This window comes from Hesperophylax consimilis, chromosome 13 (assembly GCF_061612785.1).
Source record: "Hesperophylax consimilis isolate HC1 chromosome 13, BYU_Hcon_1.0, whole genome shotgun sequence".
Taxonomy (NCBI): domain Eukaryota; kingdom Metazoa; phylum Arthropoda; class Insecta; order Trichoptera; family Limnephilidae; genus Hesperophylax; species Hesperophylax consimilis.
In genome coordinates, this window is record NC_142848.1 from 8778047 (window position 1) to 8804798 (window position 26752).

Below are 26752 nucleotides of genomic sequence, written 5' to 3' on the forward strand. Positions count from 1 at the left end.
GTATCACAAATTCTAATCAAAGAACTTCACTGAGACAATAAACAGCGCAAAATAATTTATTTTTCCCTCCAGCGCAGACTTTTAGTGCGTTAATAAACACCGATAAGTATGTAAATATAGTAGCTTACCGCACTGAAGTTCTCGTTTTTCCCCTTGCTGTGAACTCGGCCCAGAATCCCGGATGTCACCGACAGTTCCCCTTCCGAGGGAGGCTGTAAAGATAAAAGACTGTCAGGTTACAACAATACAACACGTATTTATCTTATGTATAAAGTACAGAAACGTTCATAGACGAAGTGTTACATAAATTGTGACCGACTTTACACAATATTATTATAATATAATTTTATTAAATGCTTATTTATCAGTTAATAGATTGCAAAGTGGGAACGATGAATACTTGGAGCAGATGGATAAGTTTGTGTATTTGAGAGTGATTAAAAGGCTGAAAGAAAGAGTGGGAATGATATTGAAAGAAATGTAAACGCAGGAAGCTCCATTCATGAAGGACTGAACGCGATTGGCATTAACAAATGTTGAAAGAAGCGAATCTATCAGTCCACAATGGAAGTCTGACACCTACCCTGATGTATGGCAGTGAGGCATGGAACCGGAAGAAGAAGGGTTAAAGTAGACAGAATGCTGTACAATTAATTTAAGTACCGGTCGGTGGCCGACATCGCGCTTGGGTCCTACCCAGGCGTAGTATGTTCAATTCCTCGACTGGCTAAGTCCTCCATCACAACACAAGCAACATTTTCCACTTACTGTGATGGTAGTACGAGATTTTCAAATATTGTCAGGTTATTCGTAACCTAGGAATGTTTGTCTTTCTTTAAAAAAAAATATATAATTTGGGGTGGCTGTGCACAATCTACCATCGAACCTCTACTAAAAGCCCAAAAATGGTAATACTTGTCATTAACAAGCGTCCGACAAGATATCTCTCCACTTGACTCCTCATGGAGTGTAAGGTCTTAAACATACGACAACTCCTACATTTCCTGTTCAAATACAAAAACAAAACTCTCTTACAACACAACTACACCACCAGAACAATAACCAACTACAAAGTACCTTCACTACATACCACGTCAGCTTAAAGACAATTTTTCTTCCAAGCTCCAAAAATCTTTAACCTTATCCCTGATAACCTAAAAACCGTGAGTCAACTCCATTCATTTAAAAAACAAATTACGAAATGGATCCTTACACACGGAATACATTATAACTACAATACCCATTCATTCTACACTCTATCAATTTAATAACCTTTCAGACAAAACATAATATATCCTTATTCTCCAACTTAGTGGTATAGTATAAACATAATTAATTAGTGTGATCTATTTACTAATAATTTCTCAAATTTTTCATCTTCTTATAATTCTCTAACTTCTACATCCTCTTCTTGTAACCCAAACTAGCTATACGTCATTTTTATTATTTTTCTATTTTATATTATAGTAACGTATATTATATTCTATGTCCGCAAACTGCAAAATTCACCCGCCATAACACAGGGTTATCCCTAGCATAGAGGGTGAAATATCACATAAAACCACATGTACTCTCTAAATCATAAATCAACAAAATAAATAAATAAAATTGAGATCCTAGATGCGTATTTGTGGAAAACCAGAGAGTGTGCCAATACCGAGTTGTTTTGCGGTGTGTAATCTCTGTCCACCTCTGCGGGGTAACGGGATGATGGTTAGTTAGTTAGTTAGTTAAGAAAATGAAAAGTAGCATTATTGCTGTATTCCGTTGTAGTAGTGCAGTGTTTTATAATTTAAACGTCAATTTAGTTACTGCATGTAATATTTAAACACGTGTTACACTTTTATATGTTGGTCGGCATAAAACGAACTCGTTCTCGCGTGGCAAATGTCAACGCTGTACAAATGATGAAATGCGTTTGGTGTTTCTTGGTTGCAAAAGGGATCAATGACGCTGGTTTTTAGGAGCACCTTCCATTGAAATACCGGTAGCACATATAAGTAACAACTGACTTTTGTGTTTTTAAGACTAAGCAATCCCTCGAGTAACTTCGGAGAACAAAGATTGTTCCACAAAAATAATAATGTTAATTTTTTTTAATTTTTCAAAAACATTTATTGAAAAAAAAAAATCATTGGAAAAGCGTAAGAAAAGCGCTTCTGTCTTTATTGATCCAAATAACAATTTTTTTTAAATATTTGTTGTAACATTTTACCTAAATTCTTTAAAAAAATAGTATATTCGCCAGTACCTTGTTGGTAGAAGCTTTGACCGCTAATCTCGCAGTCTTTGATGTACATTTTTTCGACTCGTTAGGTTGCTGAACCTGCGTATTAAGTTTTATGTAACTAATATAACTTGCTTTACAGCTGTATAAAAAATCCATAGTATTTAATGTGCCTCTAAAATACCGAATGCCCGGTCACACGCACTAAAACATTAATCGGGCACTAAATTAAAGTGAGTGAAAACCAAAGACATTGCTTTTGATTCATCCGAGGTGAGAACATCGCTTGTAAGAAAGTTTTACTTTTGGAATAACTTAATGAACAAAACTTCAAAATTTAATATTTAATCATTGAAATCAATATTATCAAAGCCCCGGCAAGGCTGTGGTCCTGGGTTCAATTCCGTTTTTCAAATTTTCGTTTGAGAATCGCTAATATTGTATAAAATAGTCAATAGATGTCGCACATTAAAATAAAAATGGATTTATGTGTCGAATACCCTATCTAGGTTGGATTTAGTTAGGGAAGAATTTTGCAATCATACATAAATATAGCAGCCAATAAAAATAAGAATTATGAAAATGATGTTGGTAGTTGGTAGTAGATATAATTAAATAATTCTAAATGGTCGGATAAACTCATTGGTAGAGGAAAATCCCGGCGAGGCTGACGTACTGGGTTCAATTCCTAAAGGTGAACGAATCTTATTATGTTTCAAATTTTTGTTATTCGCTAATATTTTATTTAACGACTAAAGATTAAAAAGACAACAAGAGACAAATGCTGTAAGGCTGAATATGGTGGGGATGGAAGGAGATGCGTTAGAAAAAGGTGGAAAAGTTCATAGCTATTAAGATTTGGTCACTATACACGGGTAAAGTCACTTAAAGCAACGTTTCAATTCTGAATGGTTGTCTTTCACCAAGGCGCTATTGAAATTATATACCACTTTGGATTCTGGAACGTGCCACAAATCTCCTTTATTATAATATTATTTTAAAAGAATAAATCGTTAAATAAAAATGTTCATTTTTCAAAATATTAAGACTCAGAAAGTTTTTCAGTGATATCGCCGAAAATTAAAGTGGTTTGGACGGTAGAAGAAGGCAAGGACGTGGAAAACTTAACGCAATATCTTTGCGCCGGAATGAGATATGGAAAAGAATTAAAGTCGATGAATTTAGAATTAAAGTATGTATTTTTTAACAGTAACTTTATGGTATACGTTAGTGACTGATGGAAGAAGTCAGAGACGCCCGAGAAAGACATTAGCAATAGCGAATCATTACGGGGTCCGCTATTCAATATAATAAAATTTACTTGCGCGCGCCAAGATTTAAATCCCCGACCTCCGGAAGAGTCGTAACCGCTCAACCATGGAGGCCGACAAAAACAGAGTGCGCATCATATTGTTTAGCTAGTCATACATTTATTATTGTAAGTGCGTAACGTACCTACTTCTGAATATACATTTTATTTCTTCCCCTATTGTACTAATGTGATTAAGTATAGCGATTCTTGTAAACAAGTTATTTTTCCAAGTAAAAAGCAGGTAGAAAAGATGTTGTGGAATATTATCAGAGAAATGCCAATCGTTCTGAAGAAAATAGAAAATATTCCGAAACGGGTACCTACAGAGGCGCCATTGTGTACGAAACCATTTTTCGAAACAGACAGATTTCGATTCGAGGCGCCAATGCGTCTGACAGTGTTGGTTCTAACCCTAATAAATACAGGGATTTGTTACGTGATCATAATTTTTGAATATTTTTATCTTTTATTATTTAAAAACAATTTTTGTTTACCAGATAAAGTTCCCGGCGTTGCCCGATCTTGGCGCAGAGTTTGTAGGACTTCAGATGTAGACAGTAATAATAATTTTACTCTTATTTTGAACGTCAAGGGAGTAAAATTTGTTTTAAATAACTCATTTTATTCGAGATAAATGTACCACATTTGCACATGGTTGACATTTGACACATGAGAACGGGTAATTTCTACGACTTGTTCTTGAGTTCAACAGCTCGACTGTGGCTAAATTTGATGGTCTTTTATTTCCTCCCTCCTACAAAAAGACCATCTACACAGCATCCCAAAATAACGACAGTGTGATCACACATATTTCGCAGATAATTATGGCATATTTCAGAAATTGAGTCGTTGTAATTATTACTGTTTTCCTCAAAACTATAAAATGTTCATTAAAATCCTGTACGGTAATTTAAAATGCACGCACTATTTGACTATGGAGACCGACTAAAATATACCACTAAAAGTTTTGCAAGTACAAGTAGATTAGTTTAATGCTCAGCGTTAATATAATTGTTTGAGGTTTGTTCATTCATTTAAAACCGGCTTTGAACAGAGAATGGTCATATTCTGGCACGAGGGAGAATGTAGCGCGGAAACAAAAGTAATTTAATAACAGTGCGACTTGAATGCCTGTCTCTTGAAAATAAAGTTTGATCCTTAAATCCTTTGTTTAGTTGAAAAGGACACATCTCCGGTGAATATTATAAAGTACACCACATAGTCTTTACGTGGGAATTGTTTGGGCCAGAATTAAATGGTTCGTTGAGCTCATCCTTTAAATTTTTGTGGCAGAACACGATCCAAATATACCTGCATAGTTCTTTGAAAACAAAAACTATTGTGTGAAAGTTACTGATTGTAAGTATTTATACCTAACTAGACTTGTTCTCTAGCTAAATGTGTGGGACCCAAATATACAAAAATTAGATAAAACTTTCAAGCCGGTACATACCGTAATATTAATGACAACAATTTGAAAGCTTGTAGTAGGAACCGCGATCGTGCGAAATCTGGCGGTATGAAATGTAGTAGACAACACGGCAACCATCTTAAGCTGGATTCTAGCAAACAAATTTACAGGCAGATGAAATGCCCAATGGTTGAATTACTACAAGACTACGCTATGCTCAGTAAAAAAGTCTACAGATTTCAAAAATTATCTGTAAAGGTGGCATTGAGGAGAACTAACAAACTAAAATTAAAAAATAAATGATTTCATAAAATGTTAATTAGTAAATTAGAATACATGTTTTTTTACTTAATAATTAATTAGTAAATTAGAATACATGTTTTTTTACTTAATAATGTTATGTGCTTCTACATTTTGGCGATGTGAAATGATTTACTTCCAAAAATTTCCTTGTCCCAACGTTCCATAGCAATAAGAGAAAATAACACAAAAATAATTAACTTTTTGTAAAAATTAATGACCTTTGTAAAAAGGATTATTAATATTTTTCCCCTCCAATTCAAGGTAATTGTTAACTTGTTTTTCATTCCATTGTTTATCCTGAATTGAAATGTTTCAATTGACTTTTTTATTCCAGTATTTATCCTGAATTGAAAGTGGTTGATGTGGAAGCTCTACGCCGACTTTGTAAACAGGTACACAAAATATAATGACGCAATCAATCGAGCCCTGTAATTTGTCAATTTCCAAAAACCTTTGATTTTTTGATTAATCACCTGTGCCTGATTACCCGATTCATAAATAATCACTGTCAAGAAGACCCGATTTTTTTATTGCACTAGATAAGAGTACTAGTACAAAAAATGTCATTCATGCATCTTTTCATACATACCCTATACAGACGATGACTCCTAACAAGTACTTGATTCACTTGGTCGTGCTATGTGTCCATCGGGCGTCCACTGACATTCAAGACGAATTCTTCTACCATTAACCTTTGGTGTGATGTCTATTCAAATCATTTGAGAGGTGGGTGTTGGTACCGCCACCCCGGGAACCATTCATTGGTTAACCAACACCTCTGTCATAGGTCACCCAAGTGGTTCAGTTAGCCGGGATGCCTGGGTTTTTTTGAGGTGTGTTCAGATTTTGGCAGCGGATGAGCCTGCCCACAAGCTGCGGGCGTGCCAGATCAGGAGAGGCCAGTTTGAGGAGATCTTTTGACTTCTTGCTGGATTCATACGTCCGTCACTCCCGGACACAATGACCCATGGATTATTACCCACCCCTCATAACCTGTTCCTTCCCCAAGAACTTCCTCTTCTTTCTTAAAAATACCCTTCACACAGCATCCCCAAATACGACATGAGCGCTGAGAAAAATCATTTTCCTCAAGGCCTAATGTGTGAGGTTAGTGTAAAAAAATTGTAGTAGTTTGGTAGTGGGTCTGTCTGTGAATATGAACTGAAGTGTCAAGAATTCAGACAAGCGTTAAAGTACCTTAACTTATTTATTTACCACAAAATAATTTAATTTATATATTTCAAATGTATGTTTAAATTTCTCAAGCATATAAAGTCAGATTTCATGACCATCATTCTATGTTCAAGAAAGCGTTATTTACTAAATAACTAGATTTACTAACTTAATAATATTCCTTGGTTTGTCACGGGAAATAAATAATTATTGTAATTTTTGTGACTGAAATACATTATTTTTCTCATTCTAACTTTTAGTATAAAAAAGCATCCCTTGCAAATCGTTTAAATTTTTTTTTCTCATTCTAACTTTTAGTATAAAAAAAGCATCCCTTTCAGATCCGGTTTCAAAGTGAATATAAACTTATTAAGTTTCCATGTTGTGTTTTTTCATCATGTTAAAATATTAAAATTAATTTTAGCTTGTAAAAATGCGTAAACAAATAATATATTAACCTTAAACAGGCAAAAAGGTCGTGTGACTAAATGATTAATAATATTGTTATTCAGATTAATGTCCCTCGCGTAAGAGCTAAACCAAACCTCGGGAGTAAGATCAATTCGTTAGTAAATACACCTGATATCGCCTTTCACAATCATAATGAACAAAGAAACCTAATATCAAATTAAATTGATCACTATGATATAATGGAAGCTATTTTTGATGATAATTAATCGAATCTCACACACTTTGAGTGTAATATGATATTTTGAAAAGATTTACCGAGAACACGCTGATCGGCTGATGTAGGCGTTCAATACGCCTACATCAAGATCTAGGAAGATGTGCTTAGATGGTTTGTGTATGTGGAGATGATGAACGGAGCTTCTGTAGAATATACTTTGTGAAAGTTAATGGTGGAGGAAGTCGGGTATGCCCAAAGCATGGCGCAAAAAAGATAATCAAAATGTGTATGAGACGGTATCCGGACAATTCACCGCCCGCAGTTTACGGGCCACAATTATTCACCGCGAGGAAAGTTTTCATGGGTTTTAAAAAAATGTATATTTTAGCTAAGTACAACATCATGTTTAGAAATGTCTAATTTATTATAACTTACATACATACGTTATTACATTTTTTCTTGATTAATATGGCTCCCACAATCTAGCTTTTGCAGACTTTATAGTTTCTGGCATCGCATTATAATATTGAATTTCCTTGTATGGAAATCTATTTTGAGCATGGCTTTGCCCTTTTTTATGGTAGCCTAATTTCATTGAACATTCTTTTATCATGTCTGTGAATGTCCTTGTTGTAGATACATTGGTTTCAAAGAAATTTTTATAATAGGTTATTTATTATTTTATGTTTTGGTGTTAGCCAATTTAGTTCCTTCGACATTTGTGTTACTTTAGAAAATCTATTTTTTTTAATTTTTTTTTTTATTATTATTTTTTTTTGTTATTTAACAAAATAGGTAGACCAACAAAGCTGTCACATGCCAGCTTGTCTGCAGGATCCACCGAATCAAAATATCTTAAGTCTATAACATTGTATGATTATGTGTACATGAGTAGTCTTATTTCTAAGTAGGTATATTTCACAGATTTTATTTTATTGCAGACATTCGCAAAATATATTTCTAACGAGTAATTGTAAATACATAATATATCTAATGCACCTCACTAAAAACAAAGAGTTTGGGAATTTACATTAAGGTGTTCAAAGGTACATGGATTGATCATTTATCAACCACAACTTTATGATTTTAGGGCAGGGTCTCTCATTATTCACAATTTGTAAGTATTTATTTAGTTTGTTGAAGATCACAAGTACCAAGTATTCAAGAGTACGGCCTCCATGCTTATTTAAAATTCGAGGAGTTTTTAGCCTGTTTCCTTCTGTAAATCTTGTGTTGTGCCCGTGTACCAGTGGTTTTTTGTACAAGCTTTCTCCCGTATTTTCCATAATAGTAATATACCAGAGGAGACCCTTTATTGGAAGTAGGCTCTCTGCACCGTACAGTATTTTAAGATTTTTTCTTTGTTTATAAATGTTTGGTGTGACTATTTTTTTTATTATTGCAGTTTGCAAATTTTGTACATATTTAATATAAGTCCTGCTAGTGTGCCCCCAAGTTCTTATTCCATATCTAAGAATAGATTCAATCATAGAAAAATAAATAAGTTTAAGTGTACAATGGGGCAGTAAAAATTTTAATTTATAAAAATTACTCGCTATAGATTACATATTTTATCTACCTACATGTTTATCCCATTTAAATTTATTGTCTACTATTAAGCCCAAATAAGTATATTCATTTGTAAATTCAATAGATTCACAAAGGCAAATGTTATCAATTTTTCTATGTATACATTCAAAATTATGTGCAGTTAGTTTGGGTATATTCCACATTTTCAAGCTAGGTGATCTGAGTATTATTCTCATTGCTCTATTTTCGATAATTTGCAACTTATTTTTTTCAGATTTTGTAGATATTACTTCATCTTAATATTTAATGTTAAAATGGTGTTAATAAAGAAACAAGTTGTTGTATTATTATAATTTAAATAAATACATTATTATTTTTATTTTAAATACACCTAATAATCATGGCGAAAAAATTTCAACGCGGTGAGTTGATTTGATGATCTGGGGTCCGTATAGAACCGTGTGTGAAGCAAGGATCGAGAAATGTCAAGACAGAGTTGTGTGTCAGTCCAACGAATTTGCCTACCCCTTCTGAGAAGGGTTTGTCATTTATTATATTGGTGTTTCGTTCCCGACTGATACAAATAAGTAATTAATCCGATAAAAAGTAATGTAGGTGATTAAAAATGGAAGTGACTTTCGAACACGCTTAAAGGTCGTTTACGCCTTCTTTCAACTTTCACTTCGATTGATCTCATACCTACGTTCATTCTACTTCATTCATTTTCACTGTGAATCTCGGAGATTATACACAATAAAGGCATCTTTATTTATTTATTTTAAAAGATCTCAAAAACGGAGTTATTCACCAAAAACATTAAAATGATTATGAGTGTAGCTGATTTATGGTTGAAGGTGGTTGGAATATAAAATACGTGTTTTTGGTAAATGTTGTGTTTGAGAATTGTGTTGCCTGCTTGAAGTAGACCCAAATAAAAAATGTTGTCTCTGTAACTAAGATTTAAGGACATAATGTTTCGTAGTTAAATGACACGAAATGAAATGTTGAATTTATACTGACATAAATAATAATAATGGTTAAAAAAGTATTCATAGAGTAAGTTTCGTGTATAAGGTGATTTTTTTTATCTAAAGGACCATTTATTTTTGACTTTTTTTGTTAAGTAACGAAAAAAATCCCTCAGAGCCTATGTCATCTTTGAGGACGCTGTGTGGAGGGTTCTTTTATGAAAATATTTTTCATAATATTATATAAAATAATGGTTTTATGGAAAGTAGAGATTAACAAAATAAATTCAAAATTTAGAAATCATACCGTTGGATCAATTGAAATTTATTTGCCGTACAATAATATTGTAATCCACCATAAGTCCACAAATAAGCATGGTGTCCGGAAACTAGTGGTACAAGTGGGAAACTGCAAAGATTGCTGTTTGTGGAGACATTATTTCCTTAAATTCAGAACTTTACCTTGCCATTTATTTCAATATTATGTATTCTTCAACACAGTTAAAATATAAATATAAACAATAAATTTGTTTTCATCACTTTTATAAATACACATTTGTAAGTAAACAAACTTATTAGTTTATTTTTGATGCAAATCCGTGAAAAATCACGGGATATTTTAATTCCAATTTTGAAAACCACAATTATAAATAATATTCTGTTAAAACTTACAACTTAAGTAATTAATACCTGCTTAATCATTTGCATGTTCCAAGTTTGAATGTGACCGTCAAATTCAAAGCAAAAGTTCTATAGATCATCGAACCGGAATTACAGATAGTCACACAGAACAACCAATATTGGGGTTTTTTATTATAATATCACATTGGCAGTCACAAAGTGTCTTAAAAATTCCTTACAGAATTTTTCCCACAAGGTTCTTTAAAAACTCTGCCAAATGCTGTTATAGACTTCAGATTATACTATTACATTGTAAAGGAGTATTCATACGTGCATTAACACGCGGTGCAACCAGATACTTAATATAAAATAAATTCACTTATAAATGTTTGCCTACACTAAACATGAGCCATAGAACTGTGAATAAGGTTCAGAACTGGCTGGAATCATTATTCACATCATCACATGGCTGATATATGCACAAGGGAACGCTTACCCTGAAACTACTCACGCTCATGTCAAACAAGACTGATGCGTCAAGCAGAATCAATAATTGAAAATTCTGCCACGTAATGTGAAGGCTGTAAAGACTGTAAATCAGGAAAAATATATTTAAAAACATTTCCATTTAAAATAAGCGAAAGCAAAAGGTAGCTGTGACAGACACCAACTGCGATTATCATTATAATTACTGAGTTTTCCCTATCCGAGAGAGCATGGCTACTACCCGTGGCCCTATCAGCTCGTGCTCAGAGTGAACCATCTACGGTTCAGAAGGGATGCGTACGTTGCTACACATTTCTTCAGACTGATTGGTGTATAAACTCGGTTATTATGGAGAGCATTAATTTCTGTGTTCCCTATGTTTATCTCCGTCACCGACAGCATTGACTGTTTTATCTCCCAGCCTGCAGGACTAACTTACTTGCTAATGTTCTTGCCGGTACCCACCGGCAAGAACACGTACCCACGTTGAACGGAATCATTTAGGATATCGACATATTTAGCATCAATGTAGTAGCCTTCGAAAGGCAAGCTTGGTTACAACTAGTATAGTTGATATCTTCGTCTTATTTTTTTGACATTTACTTTTTGTATTTATATAATTTTGCTTTAAAAATTTCTTTAAAAACCTTTTAAAATGAACTATTTTGTAATGTTTTGAAATAATAAATTCATTGAATTCAAGTGATGATTTGAATTAAATGAACAAACTGAATTAAATGAAGGAATTAAACTAAATGAATTATTTGAATGAATTGAATTGCATTAAATGAATGAATTGAATGAATTGAATTAAATGAATGAATTGAATTAAATGAAAAAATTGAATCAAATGAATGAATTGAATTAAATGGATGAATTGAATTAAATGAATGAATTGAATTAAATGGATCAATAAAATAAAATAATTGAATTAATTTAATTAAATAAATGAAATGAATGACGTGAATTCAATGTATTTATTCAATTGAAGGACATTATAATTACTACAGGTTTCTTGATTCCACTGACCTGATCCCCCATCCCCGTGATGATGGGCGTGTTCCAGTAGGCGGCCAGGCGTGCCACGGGCTCGAGGGCGAAGGCGCAGGCCGGCCCGATGAAGGCGATCACGTCGTTGATGAAGTGCATATCCGCTGCCAGCCCGGGGGCCATCGCACCTGAGCAGGACGGGTAGCTGTGGACAACAAATATCACATGAGAATCTAGGAAAAGTGGTTACTAGCCTGATACGTCATCATCATCCTCTTTTCCCAGTCGTGGACTCGTTGGTTCAACAAAGTACCTCCAGATCTCCTTATCCTAATGACTCTACTTTTTTCTTGGTGACCTCAGTCCATTGCAAGTTCATACTCTTAGTTTGCTGTCGCAACCAACTTGACATCCTCTGTCTGAAATTTTCGATGGAATTTCTGTGCAAAGAGTTTATTTTTACTAGCTTGTAATCGCAACGTGTATCTTCTCATCAATTATATCTCACCACCTTTAATTATTTTGCAAATATTCTTTTTCTCCGCAATAAAGAGAAAATGAAAATTGCACATACTGCAAAATAAAGTGATGCGAATAATACTTAAGCGCAATATATTATACCGAAATGGTTTAACCAATTACCCTAGAAACAAACAATACAACATGCTTTGTATAATAATATAATATCTCTAAATAGTATAAAACAAACTCGCTATCTGCGTCTGTCTGCTTGTGCGCCTAGTTCTTTGATAGGGATTTCACCATCATTTAAGAAATTTCTTCCGTAAGGTTTACATATATAATTCACACATACTGTATTTAAAGAAAGTAGAGAAAAGTCTCAGAACAACGCCGGGAATATGTCAGATAGTTTCTTAATAATAATATTAGATCATTTTTTTTCTTTTCTATTTCTTATCTATTATTCAATTGTTATATTTTTTTGCTCTTTTGCTCTTTAGGTAAAATTTTTCAAAACTTTATATTATAGAATGTTTCTCCGCCTCTTTAAAACTAGCGTTACTCTAAAAAATGTGCATCTTGATTATTACCTGTTATCTGTTTTACTAAAAATAGTAAAGAAATTTAAAAATATAAATTTTTAACGAAATCTCTGCGATTGATATATGCTTATTTTTAAAAAGGAATTAATAAAATATGTCTAAATACGTTTTTAGTTAAAATTTTACGTCAACTATGGCCCATTTTCATCGTTATACAAATCTGACGTAGGTAATTAATATTGTTTCATTTTCCAGATGCTTCTACCATTATTATTTATTCCCAATGATCTTGGCGAACAAAAATCAATTCAAAATGTTTTTGTGTTGGTATGCTTTATTCCCGCTTCGTTATCCCACTGTTTTTATGTTTTCTGTGATTGACCATCTATAAACATTTATATAGCCAATTACCCCCAATTTTCTTATCTCGATATTCGCTTCCCTCTTTTATTCTTTCCGTCTCATTACCAACATACTCGTAACATAAACATTATTTATCTTTGTCATAACGAATAAACTAGATACTAATGCAATATGAAATGCGTGCTAAATGCTACTATCATAGGTGCATTTACCTGTATAAATACCTTCAAAGTACGCAAGCATCTAGTCAATCTGCCGGATTGATAGCTAACGGTCATTATTTATCAATGTCATAACGACTGGATACTAATGCAATATGAAATGCGTGCCATATGCTTCTATCATAGGTGCATTTACCTGTATAAATACGTTCATAGTACGCTAGTCATCTAGTCAATCTGCCGGATTAATAGCTAACGGTCATTATTTATCTATGTCATAACGACTGGATACTAATGCAATATGAAATGCGTGCCATATGCTTCTATCATAGGTGCATTTACCTGTATAAATACGTTCATAGTACGCTAGTCATCTAGTCAATCTGCCGGATTGATAGCTAACGGTCATTATTTATCTATGTCATAACGACTGGATACTAATGCAATATGAAATGCGTGCCATATGCTACTATCATAGGTGCATTTACCTGTCAATCTGCCGGATTAATAGCTAACGGTCGTTTTGTGTCGAATGAAACTATTTACTAATCAAAGAACAAACAATTAGATTTTTAAACGCTTACAAACAACAATACTGCCTGGCTTATATTCCTAGTATATTCACAGTATTTTGACGGCCTCCATGGTCGAGGGGCATCGCTCAAATGGTCGAGGGCTCGTAAATTTTATTTTTATTAAGTTGTTATTTGTTCATAAATTATTAATTTAAAGTGATATACTTTTGCGGAACGTTTCAGAGTGGAAGATACTTTTAGTATCGCCCTGGTGATTAAAATGGCTTTAGTCTTTTTTAGTAACCAGATCTGAAGAGTCAGGTACTCTCCGACCCATCTCCTTTCCCACCTCACTACCTTCAGCCTCACAGCATCACCCAAAATTTGGAGATGCCATAGTTCCACTGACTCCGGATGGATGCGAGTAGTTGGGACTCTTGTGCGGTATTCACTTTAAAAATATATGTTTTGTGACTGCGATGAATGGGGAAAGGAAAGAGATGAGTACGAGATTATGTGAGAAGTAACTGGCTATTCAAATCGCATTAAACCAAAACCTCCTAGATTACAAAACCTCCTAGATTACAAAGCCCGGATACTCATTCAAAGCAGCCTCCTAACTTGTATGGGATTCTACAAAATAAATTGTTACACATTTTTAAAAAATCTATTCTTTTTTATTAAAAGATCTTAAAATGTTTAAGTTAATTTAAAAAAATAAATAATACATTTTTCGTAGGTTCCCATAGAAATTAGGAGGCTGAAATGATTCAGTGTCCCGGCCTTGATCTAGGAGGTTTTGATTAAACACGGTAAAATTTTGGCTTCATGAGAACGGGCCGCTTTTCCACTCGTTTTTGTGTAAGATGGCTCCTATGTGGAACCAGTTATCGGCAACTGTTTTTCCTCCTTCATATAATCCGAGCTTCTTCAAGACCCGCCTTTATAAATCCCTTTCTACTTTAACCCGCTACATAACGCTGCCCAACCGGGTGATGACAGAGCTCCCCTGCCTTTAAACCTTTACCTTATGAGGTGTCTCATTAAAAATAAATTTTGATGGATTGTTAAAACATATTTTTTGTTTAAATTTTAAATTTTGGAGTCATGACTAAATAATTAAGAAAATTTACTAAAGACAATATACTAATTACGTCTGACTCACTTAGCATACTTATTGAGCCCTAAATTCTAATCTCAAGTTGTTTGAAAAAGCTTCACAAAGCCTTGCTTAATGGAATTAGCTTTGGTATTTCACGAAATTAATTTGAGATTGCCGCCTTAACATCTACGTCGAGAATATTGTTTCCCTGAAAAAAAAAATAATTTGGTTTACGAAGGAAATTAAACTTCATTTATTAATTATTGTGACTGTTAAAAAAAGAGAAAGAATAAAATAAAATTGAAACATAAGTTAAAGCAATATGTACTGTACGTAAAATAAAAGAGTTTCAAAATTGAACCCATAATAATATTATGAAAAAAGAATTGTGTAAAATATATCTTTTTAACTTGGAGATAAATTTTATGAATTATTCATTTAATATCATTGCTATTTATCGGACACACTCTTCTGCTATAACCACATACATAGAAGAATTAAAAAAATATTACAACATCATAGAAACAAAAAAACAATACTCATCGGAGATATTAACGTAAATATCACTAATGACTACTCCTCTAACGATAAAGATAACTATTTAAATATGTTAGCAGAATTAAATTACATTTCATGTATAAATTCATACACCAGAAACATTATCGGACAACGACCATCTTGTATTGATCACATATTCACAAAAACCAAAGATATACAAAAAATTATCATCTGCGGTAATTAAAACAACTGTAACGGATCATTTTGCATGTATATTTAAATATGACTACAAACATCAAAACCTCTCATTACCAACCACAACGGCCGTTAATAATACTGATAAATACAACTATAATATTAATATAAATTCTCTCACTAAAATATTAAGTAACGAAAAAGAATGGCAAGAAATATATCAATGTAACGATGTAGAAGAATGCTTAAAATATTTGATAAAAAACTGAGTTTTCACATAAATGCTTGTAGAAATATTACATCTAACAAAACATCTTCAAAACTAAAGCCAATCAAACCATGGATAACTCACGGATTAATCATCTCAATTAGACACAAAGAAATACTCTACAAACAATATACAAAACAACCGGAAAATATAACATTACAAAAACATTTCAAAGCTTATAAAAAAAAACTTACATATCTAATAAAAAACACAAAGGATGACTACTACAAACAAAAACTTGAATTATCTGGAAATGACAGTAAAAGGATTTGGTCCATCATAAATGAAATTGTCGTTAAAAAACATTTGAAAAATAAAACAATCAACAATGTAAACCATAATGATTCAAAAATCTGCTGTAAAGATAAACCTCTAGAAGCCGCAAATGTATTTAACAATTTTTTTGCTAATGTAGGAAAAAACCTCGCTAAAAAAATCCAACAAGGCCTTACCCCAAATGACCCAAATACTACAGTAAATAATGAGCATAAATTTGAATTATTTCAACCGACAACACCAGAAGAAATTGAACAAATTATTTCAGGTATGAAAGGAGGTTCTGCCCCTGGTTTTGATGGGGTCACAATACAAACACTGAAATGTATAAAATCACAAGAATCAAAACCATTAACTCATATAATCAATTCAAGTTTTCAAAGCGGAGTTTTTCCATCCATGTACAAACAATCTGTAATTATACCAATATTTAAAACCGGCAATCCGGAAGAACCAACCAATTATCGCCCTATTTCTTTACTATCAAACATTGCAAAAATATTTTAAAAAATTGCCAAAAAAAGAATAACTCAGTTCATAAAGATTAATAATATAATTCACGAAAACCAGTTTGGATTCATGGAAAACAAAAGCACAAAAGACGCCATTGCTAAATTATCTAGTACCATACAAGACGCTTTAGACAAATCTTTAAAATGTGTTGGTATTTTTGTTGATCTCCAAAAAGCCTTCGACAGCATATCTCATGTCAAACTAATACAAAAATTAAAGATCGTGGGTTTTAATGACACAGCATTAAGTTGGCTAAAAAGTTATCTTCACCAAAGAACACAAGTAGTAAAAATTAATCACGCATCTAGTCTACCACTCACAAGTGATTTTGGGATACCACAAGGTACTGTTTTGGGTCCATTACTTTTTATCATGTACGTAAACGACATTTTTAAACAAAACCTCAGTGGAACAGTTATATCTTACGCAGATGATACAATTATCATAATTAAGGGTAATGACTGGAAAATTGTAAATGAAAATGCAAATAATGACATCCAAATCCTAAAAAACTGGTTCGATACAAATCTACTTACAATTAACGCAAAAAAAACAGTTTATATACCATTCACAATAAATAAATTCAAAACTTACCCCAACATTCATATAATAATACACAACAAAAATGTAACAAAGATGTTTGTAATAAATCATGTACCATACTAAACCAAACAACTGAAGTAAAGTACCTCGGTGTAATTGTAGACCAACATATGAAATGGAACAGACACATATGTGAACTTGTCAAGCGCATTAGAAAATGTATCTATATATTCATTAGATTAAGAAATGTTCTCAAGCTAAACAACCTGAAAAAAGTCTATAACGCACTAGTCCAATCATTACTTCAGTATGGAATCATTGGGTGGGGAGGTGCATATGAAAAAATTTTAAGCTCTGTAAAAGTGGTACAAAAACTAATTATAAAAGTAATTTTGAAAAAAAACCAACATTCTCTTCAGCATCACTGTTCAAAATTTTCGAAGTACCAACAATTGAAGACCTCTATAAAAAAGATGCAATATTACAAATATATAAAGAAACTGTAATAAAAAACTTAAATTTAACTCATCCTTAAGGCATAATTTTAACATCCAAATTCCTCTATTTTCAACACAACAAATGTACAATAATTACATTTACAAAGGCATAAGATATTTTAATAGTCTTCCCGAAGAAGTGAAAAAAATTCCAGATTTTATTTTATTCAAAAAGAAGGTCAAATTTATCTTTAAAGAAAATTTATATCACCTATCAAATGTTATAACTTCAATTCATGTTACAACCAAAATTAACGTCACAATCCTCTTTTAAGTTTATATTTATTGTACTGTATTTATGTTAATTAGTGATATAAACATGAAATAATTGTCAAATAACTTCTACGCCAAGCTCAAGAGCTAGCACTCTTCATTGGAGTAGAAATTCAATAACTTATGTTTTTCACTATTACCTATGATTACCTAATTTTATGTACAATGTAACAATGTTATAAGTTAAACAATAAAAAATAAAAAATATATATATCCTTCCATTTTCTTTTCATCATTTCCTTTCTACTACCATCAACCTCGCAACATACACCAATTCGCCCGTGTTATGGCAATATGCGGTATTTACAGATATAGCTTTATGATTTTACAGCGATAATTAATTCCATGTGTCGAATTACATCATATGAACTTACTTTTGTTTATTTATTGTGCTTACTTGCCTATAAATACACAATGAAACAATGCTGTAACTGCAAAAAAGAACTTTTGTGGTGACAGAAGTTATGGCGGCTCGTGAATTTTGAGTATGATACAGGGTTTTCCAACAAAAGGTGTTATTTTGAATAGCCAGCTATTTCGGTATATTCGGATTATAAGTTTCGTGAAGTTTATGTCCACTTATGGTTATTTGTTGTGCTAAACCTTTAATAAGACAATTTATAATCAACCTTCATTTATAAAATCTATCATAACTCCTATTCAATTTATGTGTTATGTTTGTTTAGATGTGACAATAAGCTTTGATTGATGACACGATATAATATACGAGTGAATAATTGCGAAGGTTGGTGAATATTTTTGTTTGATTTACGAGTTTTATAATGTCAGTATTTGAAACAATATTTCTGACAAAATATACATTGGTATAATAAAATATTTATTATAGAAAGACCGGCAATATGAAGATAGAAACAAGGAACTAATGTTACTTTTTATTATAGAAATAAAGTTGTAAAATCATATTTACATTGGGTTTTTACATCTTAAGAGATTTGAATACAACTCTTCCATAGAAGCGTTGGCTTCTGTTTGGAAGAGGAGTGCACAGAATATTATTGTAGTTATTTATAATTAGTTACTTATTTGATAGGTTTTACGTGTTGTAGTAAGTAAATTACAGTGATAAAGTAAAAAATAGTTAGATTATATGTTTGGAAGATGTGATATAAGTGTTAATAGTAGGTAAAGTAGAAAAGTTATATACTCAATACAGTAAATGGGTGATATGGGTTATTTTTAGGAGTAATTCATATGGAAAAAGTTATGTTAAGCAATGTAAAAAGAAAGGAGAGAAAGGGATGATTTGATTGAGACCTTAAAAATTTTATGTGTGCATTATAGTTGCCTTGGTATTAAAGAAATCTTAACCACCAACAATAGTGTACATCTCCGTGGATAGTAGAAAAAATTGACAAAACACTTTTTGCATCTAATCCTAGGAAACACTTCATTGCAAATAGTGTAGTGGAAGCATGAAACAAACTTTCTCAACAGGTCATCGATGCTACTAATATAAACCAATTTAAAGCTCAATTTTATTCTAATTTGGAGAGAAGAAAAAATTAAGTTATTTTTAATTTTAACTCAGTTAAACGTCTTATTAAATTTTTAAAATTACATATGATTGCATCGGAACAAGATCGTGACCTGTTACCTATTTCCTAACCTTCCTTTCCCCACTTCTCCACCATAGGCTATTTTATTTCATCTTTTATACTATCTGGGTGCCGTAATTTCTACTTCACGAGAATCCCAATACACCCACATAAAAATAATGTTTCTAATAAAATTTCTAAAACAAAATATAAATAAGTGCTTTGTAAAAGGCTCAATGAAATTCTGAATTGAGAAGAAGCTTGAGGGAATTCCTTGGCTGGAGATTGCTGAAATTTTTTACATTACCACTTTAACAAATTTCAAGAAAATTTTTGGGTTGTTTCAAAAATGTTTGAACGTCTAGGAAATATTTAGATTCTACAATAAGGTATTTACACAAACCATGAATACCGTTAAAAATGCGCGGAACATTTAGGTTTATTTTTGTAATTCCGAAAAAAACTCAAAAATGTGTAATTTTAATTATTTTAATTTGTAATAAATTACTGTTTTTGAAAAAGATTTAAAACCGCTCATTCAGAAATGGTTCCAAGTGGTTACAACGTAATTATGACGCAAAAAGCGCAACTGTCTCGTAAGTACGTCTGCGACGTCAACCATGCCGTATTCACGAATAAAACCAACCCGTCGTTTTGGCGGCAACTAAAAAAATGGCACATTTTACATCGCCGTAGAAAACTTTATCGTCGACATAAAAATGAAATGCACAAAAGTGCCTTTTTAGGAGAGTAAAAAAAAACCGTAAAAATATCTTTTCAAATGTCAATTATTTGAACTGAATAAATTTAACATTAATGAAAAGTCTAGTAAAAGCACATAGGTGCAAACTAACCTTTAATATAAGTGTATTAATTTGTTGTGTGTTTATAAATAGATCTTTGTAATGTTAATGTCCAAAATTAGTTGAATGAAATAATTCTCTCAATTCTCGAACTGAGCTACACAATGACACACACGAGAATGAGGTACTGAAGTGTACTAGAAAGTATTATTACGGTATCTTGTTTCAAAGTATCTCTTACTTCGCTGGCTGTTCTTTAGAAACTTAAACATAAAACGATATCAATTTTCTGTAAACCAATCATTATGTTTTATCATTCAAACCCCAGACACCGAGTTTCTCAATGATATTATCTCCAAATTCAGCAAAACATTTTCAATTTTCCTTCATAGTTTGTCGCTTGAAATTTGTATGGAAAATTATATTTAGACGGAGAAAAGTTTGTGGACTTTTTGAAGGCTTCCGTGTTAATTAAAAAACTTGCAAAGTGTCTACGTATATACATAAGACTATTGAACATTAACGTCTTAAAGGCCACAAAAAACTTATGAAGTTGCGGGAAGAGAATTTATTAATTTATGGGGGATATTATTAAAGCCAAGGCCCTTTTCCATAGAGTCCATTTGTCCGTAGGGGGAAAAAATAATCAAAAGAACGGTCCAATTTGATAAGGATGTTTTTAAGAAAGATAATAATTAGGCGATTTTAAAAGCAACTAAAATGTTAAATTTGCTAACAGCGAAATAGTTGCGATAATAATTATACGTAAAATAATAAATAACCTATTACCATTATACTTTTCAAAAAAAATTATATACAACAAATACAATAACGTGCCATGAAATCAGGCTACAAAAAAGACAATACACAAAATAGTTTACTATACAACGGATTGCAATATTATAATGCGCTGCCAGAGACAATAAAGTCCACACCAATTGATAGATTCAAGGTAAATTTAGGAGCCATATTAATAAAAAAATGAAATGAAATTAATTATATGATAATGTATGTATGTAAGTTATAATAAATAAGATATTTGTGAACTTGGATGTACGAGTACAAATGGTTAAAATGAAATCAAAAAAGAAAAAAAATTGTAATAGATGGGTAAGGTATAACGATTAAGTGTAAAATACCGGCACTCTCTCTCACATTCAAATAAAACTAATTTAGTTATAAAAAGTAATTCGTTCAATTAAAAAAGCACGTACATAGTTTGACTTTACTATTAATGATAATACATTTTTAAACAACCTAAGCCAACTCTACGCCAAACGTAGAAAGGTGACCACGTACCGCCGGTCAAAGCTTTGCTTAAACTATTTTCTAATGGGACACTTTACCCTCTCACGTATTACGTTTACCTGTGAAAAGGTAATTTCCCTCACTGAGTAAAATAACCGTAAATTAAACAGCTATTTGAAAAGCCGGGCTTTGACGAAAAAAGGTATCGTATTTCCCAAGCGTATTTTGCACGTGCTTTGTCAAGTCACGGCCACAATGTCGACTTCTTTGGTCTACCACTTGCACTTGAAATAGGTGTAATGAAACCATGTTGATCGCAATTGAGTTTCTATTTTAGCATGTGTTCAAAGTTAGTCATTTGAATCTATAGTACAGGGTTTTCCAATAAGAGGTGTTATTTAGAATAGACCGCTATTTCGGTAGATGTTACTTTTGAAGCTGTCATTTTTTGATATTTGACAAGTAGAAACTACGCCATTAATAAAAATGGAACAATACATGCTTCAACAACGCATTGAAATTATTGAAATTCACTTGAGTGAATCAAATGCAAATCATCTGGAGTGATGAAGCCCATTTCCACCTCGGTGGCTTCGTCAACAAGTAAAATTGTCGCATCTGGGGCTCGGAAAACCTAAAAGTTATTGTTGAAAAGCCTCTCTATTCTCAACGTGTGACTGTTTGGTGCGGTTTATGGTCTAGCGGAGTCATTGGACCTTACTTTTTTCAAAATGAGGCTGGAGCAACAGTTACGGTGAATGGATTGCGCTATCGAGAGATGAGTAATGATTTTTTATGGCCGGAATTAGATGGTATTGATCTGGACAATATTTACATTCAACAAGTTGGCGTTACGTGCCACACAAACAACAAAACCATTGATCTTTTACGATTGAATATCAAAATAACACCTCTTATTGGAAAATCCTGTAGTTATTTCAAGATAATGATTTTTAAAACAATTTGAAAAAAAGTTCCTCTTTTTTGTTTTTAACCGTTTTTGGTTTCAGCCTATCATGACCATCTTCATATTGGTAAAATAGTTTAAGGAAAAATGTCTTTAGCCTTGCTTGGTGACCAGATCTGAATATCCAGGTACTCCCCACCTTCCTATTCCCATCTCATTCCCCTCCTCACTACTTTCACCCTCACAACACAAGTTGTGACTTCTGTGCGGTATTCACATTATTTTTTTAAGCAGAAATGTTTACTTAAGATGCTGTGTCCAACGTGTTTTAATCACTTCTCCGCATAAATATTTTTTTAACTTTTATTTTTTATGTTATTTTTTCATACATAAAATACACAACAGAGATTAAGATAAAAATTATAATAAATACTGACCGTCTAATAACGATGTACAAGCATTTTCAAGAATAAAACTATAAGCATCCTTCAATTTATTGCATTAAAAAACGTTAGCAAGAAAAAACAACACACAATAATGTTCAGGTCAAGTGAAGTCAAGTGAAAACAAGAGATTGCAGAAATTTAGTAAAGTTCTGGGGAATATCTATCTATCACTAAACATTTGAATTTTGCCACTACATGTTATTTAGTAGAAATTCGCATAAGTGGTCGGGAGAAGGTGATTGATAATTATTTTGATTGTAGCCAAGAGATTTGGTTATATATTAATGTTTATAATTTGAAATATTATTCTAAACATTGTTTGTTACGATAAAATTTTGACGCATATAACATCGACAATTTCACAATGAAATCTGACACGGAAAGTTCATTCATACAACTTCACTTCTTTGGCAGAAATTATTCTCATTCAATGGACGATGAAGTATGGGTGTTTTCTATGTACAGCATTATATACCGACAGTATAAAGCCTCCCCCCGGGCGAGTCCCGTAAGTAATCAAAGCAAGCAGTTTACATGCAAATATCATCGTCACAGTGATCATAGAACACAACACGCAGCATTCGAGAATAGGACGAGTGGGTGTGGTAGTAGGTTTGCAATCCCACACAGTTTTCAATCCCGTTAGATCCGCGCAGATTGGATTTTCAAAATCAAAACATGTTAGTCATAAAAAATTAAATTAAAAAGGTAATAATAAATCATAAAAAACATAAACCAACAAAAAAATCTTAAGTAAAATCTCCCGAAGAATTTTAACCAATAAAAAATTCCATCACATGTCACAACTGATAGTTAGGTACAGCCTAGTTGGTCACGTGATACGCATTCCATCTCGTTCTAGCAGCACAGTAACGGACGAGACGGAGCGTTTACCACGTGATCCCGTTTCGACGTTTAGCAGCGTGATCAGTGTCGACATGTGATAGAAATATATGTTTTTTGTTTATAATTGAAAAAATATATATATCATCGGACAGCAAAATGACATCTACGTTTTTGACTACAAATGTATGTATTAGTATAATTTTGTAGATTGACATTAAATAAATTTTTGTAAGCTATATTCACAGTAAGATGTAGCACATTTAGTGCCTGGTCCCGCATGCACTGAAACAATGCGTGTTCCCGCGGGATTGCGGGATCTCACCTTGCGGGATTGCTATCCCTAGATGACAGCAATCAAGTTTTAAGAATTGCATATGGTGGGTTGAGTAAAGGTGGTTCAGATGTATAGTATATTATTATGGTAAAATAATATTAAGTTCATAGTTTCCACCCACTTCCTAACATAAACGGCAGAGCTGTATTGAGAAATTTCATTTAAAATGATAAGTCTCAACGTGAAGTAGGTACTGGTGTTATTGATGCATTTATAGCTGCGTTTAATTTTGATGGATTGCGGCAACTTTTTGATGAGATTTAAACGCCATTTATTATTCTTTGAATAAGATAATATTAATAAATCTAATCAAAACATGAAACAGAACAAATTGCAGAAAATATGAAGGTAACGGTCGCAACTGGGGATCGAACCCAGGATGTCTGTCTTACAGGGACAATGCTTTTAACCACAAACCTATTGAAACCTGATTTTTTCCCGACATTTTTGTCGATCTCATATCGCAATATAAAAATAAAAAATATTATCTTAAATTAACTTTTATATATATATGTAAAAGAATAAGTACTAATAGGTACCTACCTAGAAATGCCAAGGATTCCTTGGTGTTTGAATTATGAATTTTTATTTTATTTTATGCGCTTTTCAAATGTCATTGATGTGTTGTTTTGGTTACACATTAAACAGCATTATTGATTACTCGCTACGTGGCTGACATTTGAGTGATTGAAATATTTAATTTGTTTAATATAAAAAGATCGACAAATAAACTTTAAATTTCGTTTCTTTGTATTTCAGGTAATGTTTGTAACGTTACGATAATTTCATCAGTATTTTACTAAATGTGAAATTAAAAACAAATCTTTGTATTTCAGAGCAACACATGGTTTAATTTGTCTTATATATATTTAGATTTATCCATTTTTGTTATCTGGAGATACCTAGTGCTTAAAAGTCTAGAATGACCAAAAGTCTACAATGAATAATTATTCATTTCAAATGAATATACAATAAAAATAACTAATGTTATTTTGCGTGTGAAACATATTATTCATTTGTTTTTCACTCATATATGACATAATGTGAAAAATATGTCTTTATTGTCGTTCTGCTGATCCGACACTGGTCAATATTATTATATTTGTGTCTATGTCGTCATCAGAGTGCACCTAGCAGTGGATTAATTAATAAACATTTGGGTGGAGAGACCTTAACTTTAGATATATATATACATGGGTGGTGTTTGTTATCCAAAAAATGGTTCCCAAGGCGGCGGTACCCAAACCCGCCTCAAAATGAGATCACAATCCGAATCCCTGAGATGTGGTTGGAGAGCAAAGTCAAATCCTTGTTCTACCAGTACTTCAACGGAAGATGCTCCGAGGAACTAGCGTTATTGGTTCCTTTGGCATCGGTTACTCGGGAAAAACGCCAAACAAGCGCCCAATATTTGTGCACGGAAAAGGGACGGTTGACATTTGTCACGTGAGAACGGGTCGTTTCTACGACTCGTATTTTTCTTCTCTTCAAGACTCATGTTCACCCGTTATTCTCCTCAAAAATATCCCCCACACAGCATCCCCAAAGATTATATAGGCCCCGAAGGAAATTATTTTACTCGGGGCCTCCTGGGTGGAGTCAATGTTAAAATGGCACCATAAAATATTGTGGAATTATGCTTTTTTATTTGGTTTTAGTCGGAGAATTTATAAAATTGAATTCACGAACATGAAATTACTGACACCGTTCTTATTCAAAAAGTGGTTAAATTTAATGTATGTTTAAGAATGTACCAGATTAAAAAAATATATACATGGGTTCAATAGTCAGCAAACAGTACCTACCTACGAAATTGGTTTGTTAAGTGGGCTTATCTAAAAACGCTCACGGCTGAAATATTTTTCAATGAAAATAATATTACCTAAATAGCCAGATATGATACGAAAAAGATAAATGAAAAAAAGAGGCAAACAAAAAATGTAGATATGCCTTTCTAAAGAATCTACAAAGAAGGCAATATCCCGGTAGTATGGTAGTATGGGAAAATCAGAGCACGTGAATTTGAGACAAATTTTGAATTTGACAAAAAAGCTTTAGTAAATATGTATGTAAGGGTCCACTCAAGGGGTCTGGGAGGAATTTCTTAAAACTACTCATTGCTAGGATGTAGAGCATGTAAGATTAAAAAAATTGCGATGTAAAAATTTACCAACATAAATTCGTTCAACGCTTTTATATATTTTTTTAATTAATATTTACGTTCTGAGAAATAAGTGTTTTTATTTTTAATTCGGAGATACTGTGTAGAAGAACTTTGAGAGTAAAGGCACTAGAAAAAAATGTCAGTGGGTCCAGGAGCGATGTATTAATCCATCCCTCCCAATAACACGGTGTAAGGCGATGGTTTGAGAGTGACGTCAAGGGGTATTTCTCTACCGGCGTCTCCATATTAAGTTAGCTACAAAGTTGGTGCGGAGACGCATCTACAACCATGATCTAGACAATTTTCACCCCATGAAAAACTAGCCAGAAGTGCTGGATATTCAATGAATGGTTCCCGGGGCAGCGGTAGCCATTCCAGCCTCCCAAATTGCAATTTAAAAGGAATTGAGAGTTTTTATAGAAAAAACCAAATTTCACTCCGTGTCTGACGAATAATGAATCAATGAAAGAAACTACCTTTAAAAAGAACGAAAAAGTATTAAAAATATTATTGATTTTTACTCATTAAAATAGATCATCGCGCGATTCGTAAAAAGGTCAAAATTTGAAAAAAATAAAATGGAAATTATTA

General features: G+C 32.6%; 1 protein-coding gene across 1 annotated transcript in view; it reads right to left on the reverse strand.

Annotated features, from left to right (window-relative positions):
• The window catches only part of LOC149418390 (atrial natriuretic peptide receptor 1), a 138098-nt gene that overhangs the window by 74352 nt on the left and 36994 nt on the right, over positions 1 to 26752 (reverse strand). Inside the window, exons 2-3 of the mRNA XM_089639104.1 lie at positions 11689 to 11854; positions 129 to 212 (exon numbers count right to left, since the gene is read on the reverse strand). Of these exons, the coding sequence (XP_089495230.1) occupies positions 129 to 212; positions 11689 to 11854 (250 nt within the window). The remainder of the gene's footprint in view (positions 1 to 128; positions 213 to 11688; positions 11855 to 26752) is intronic.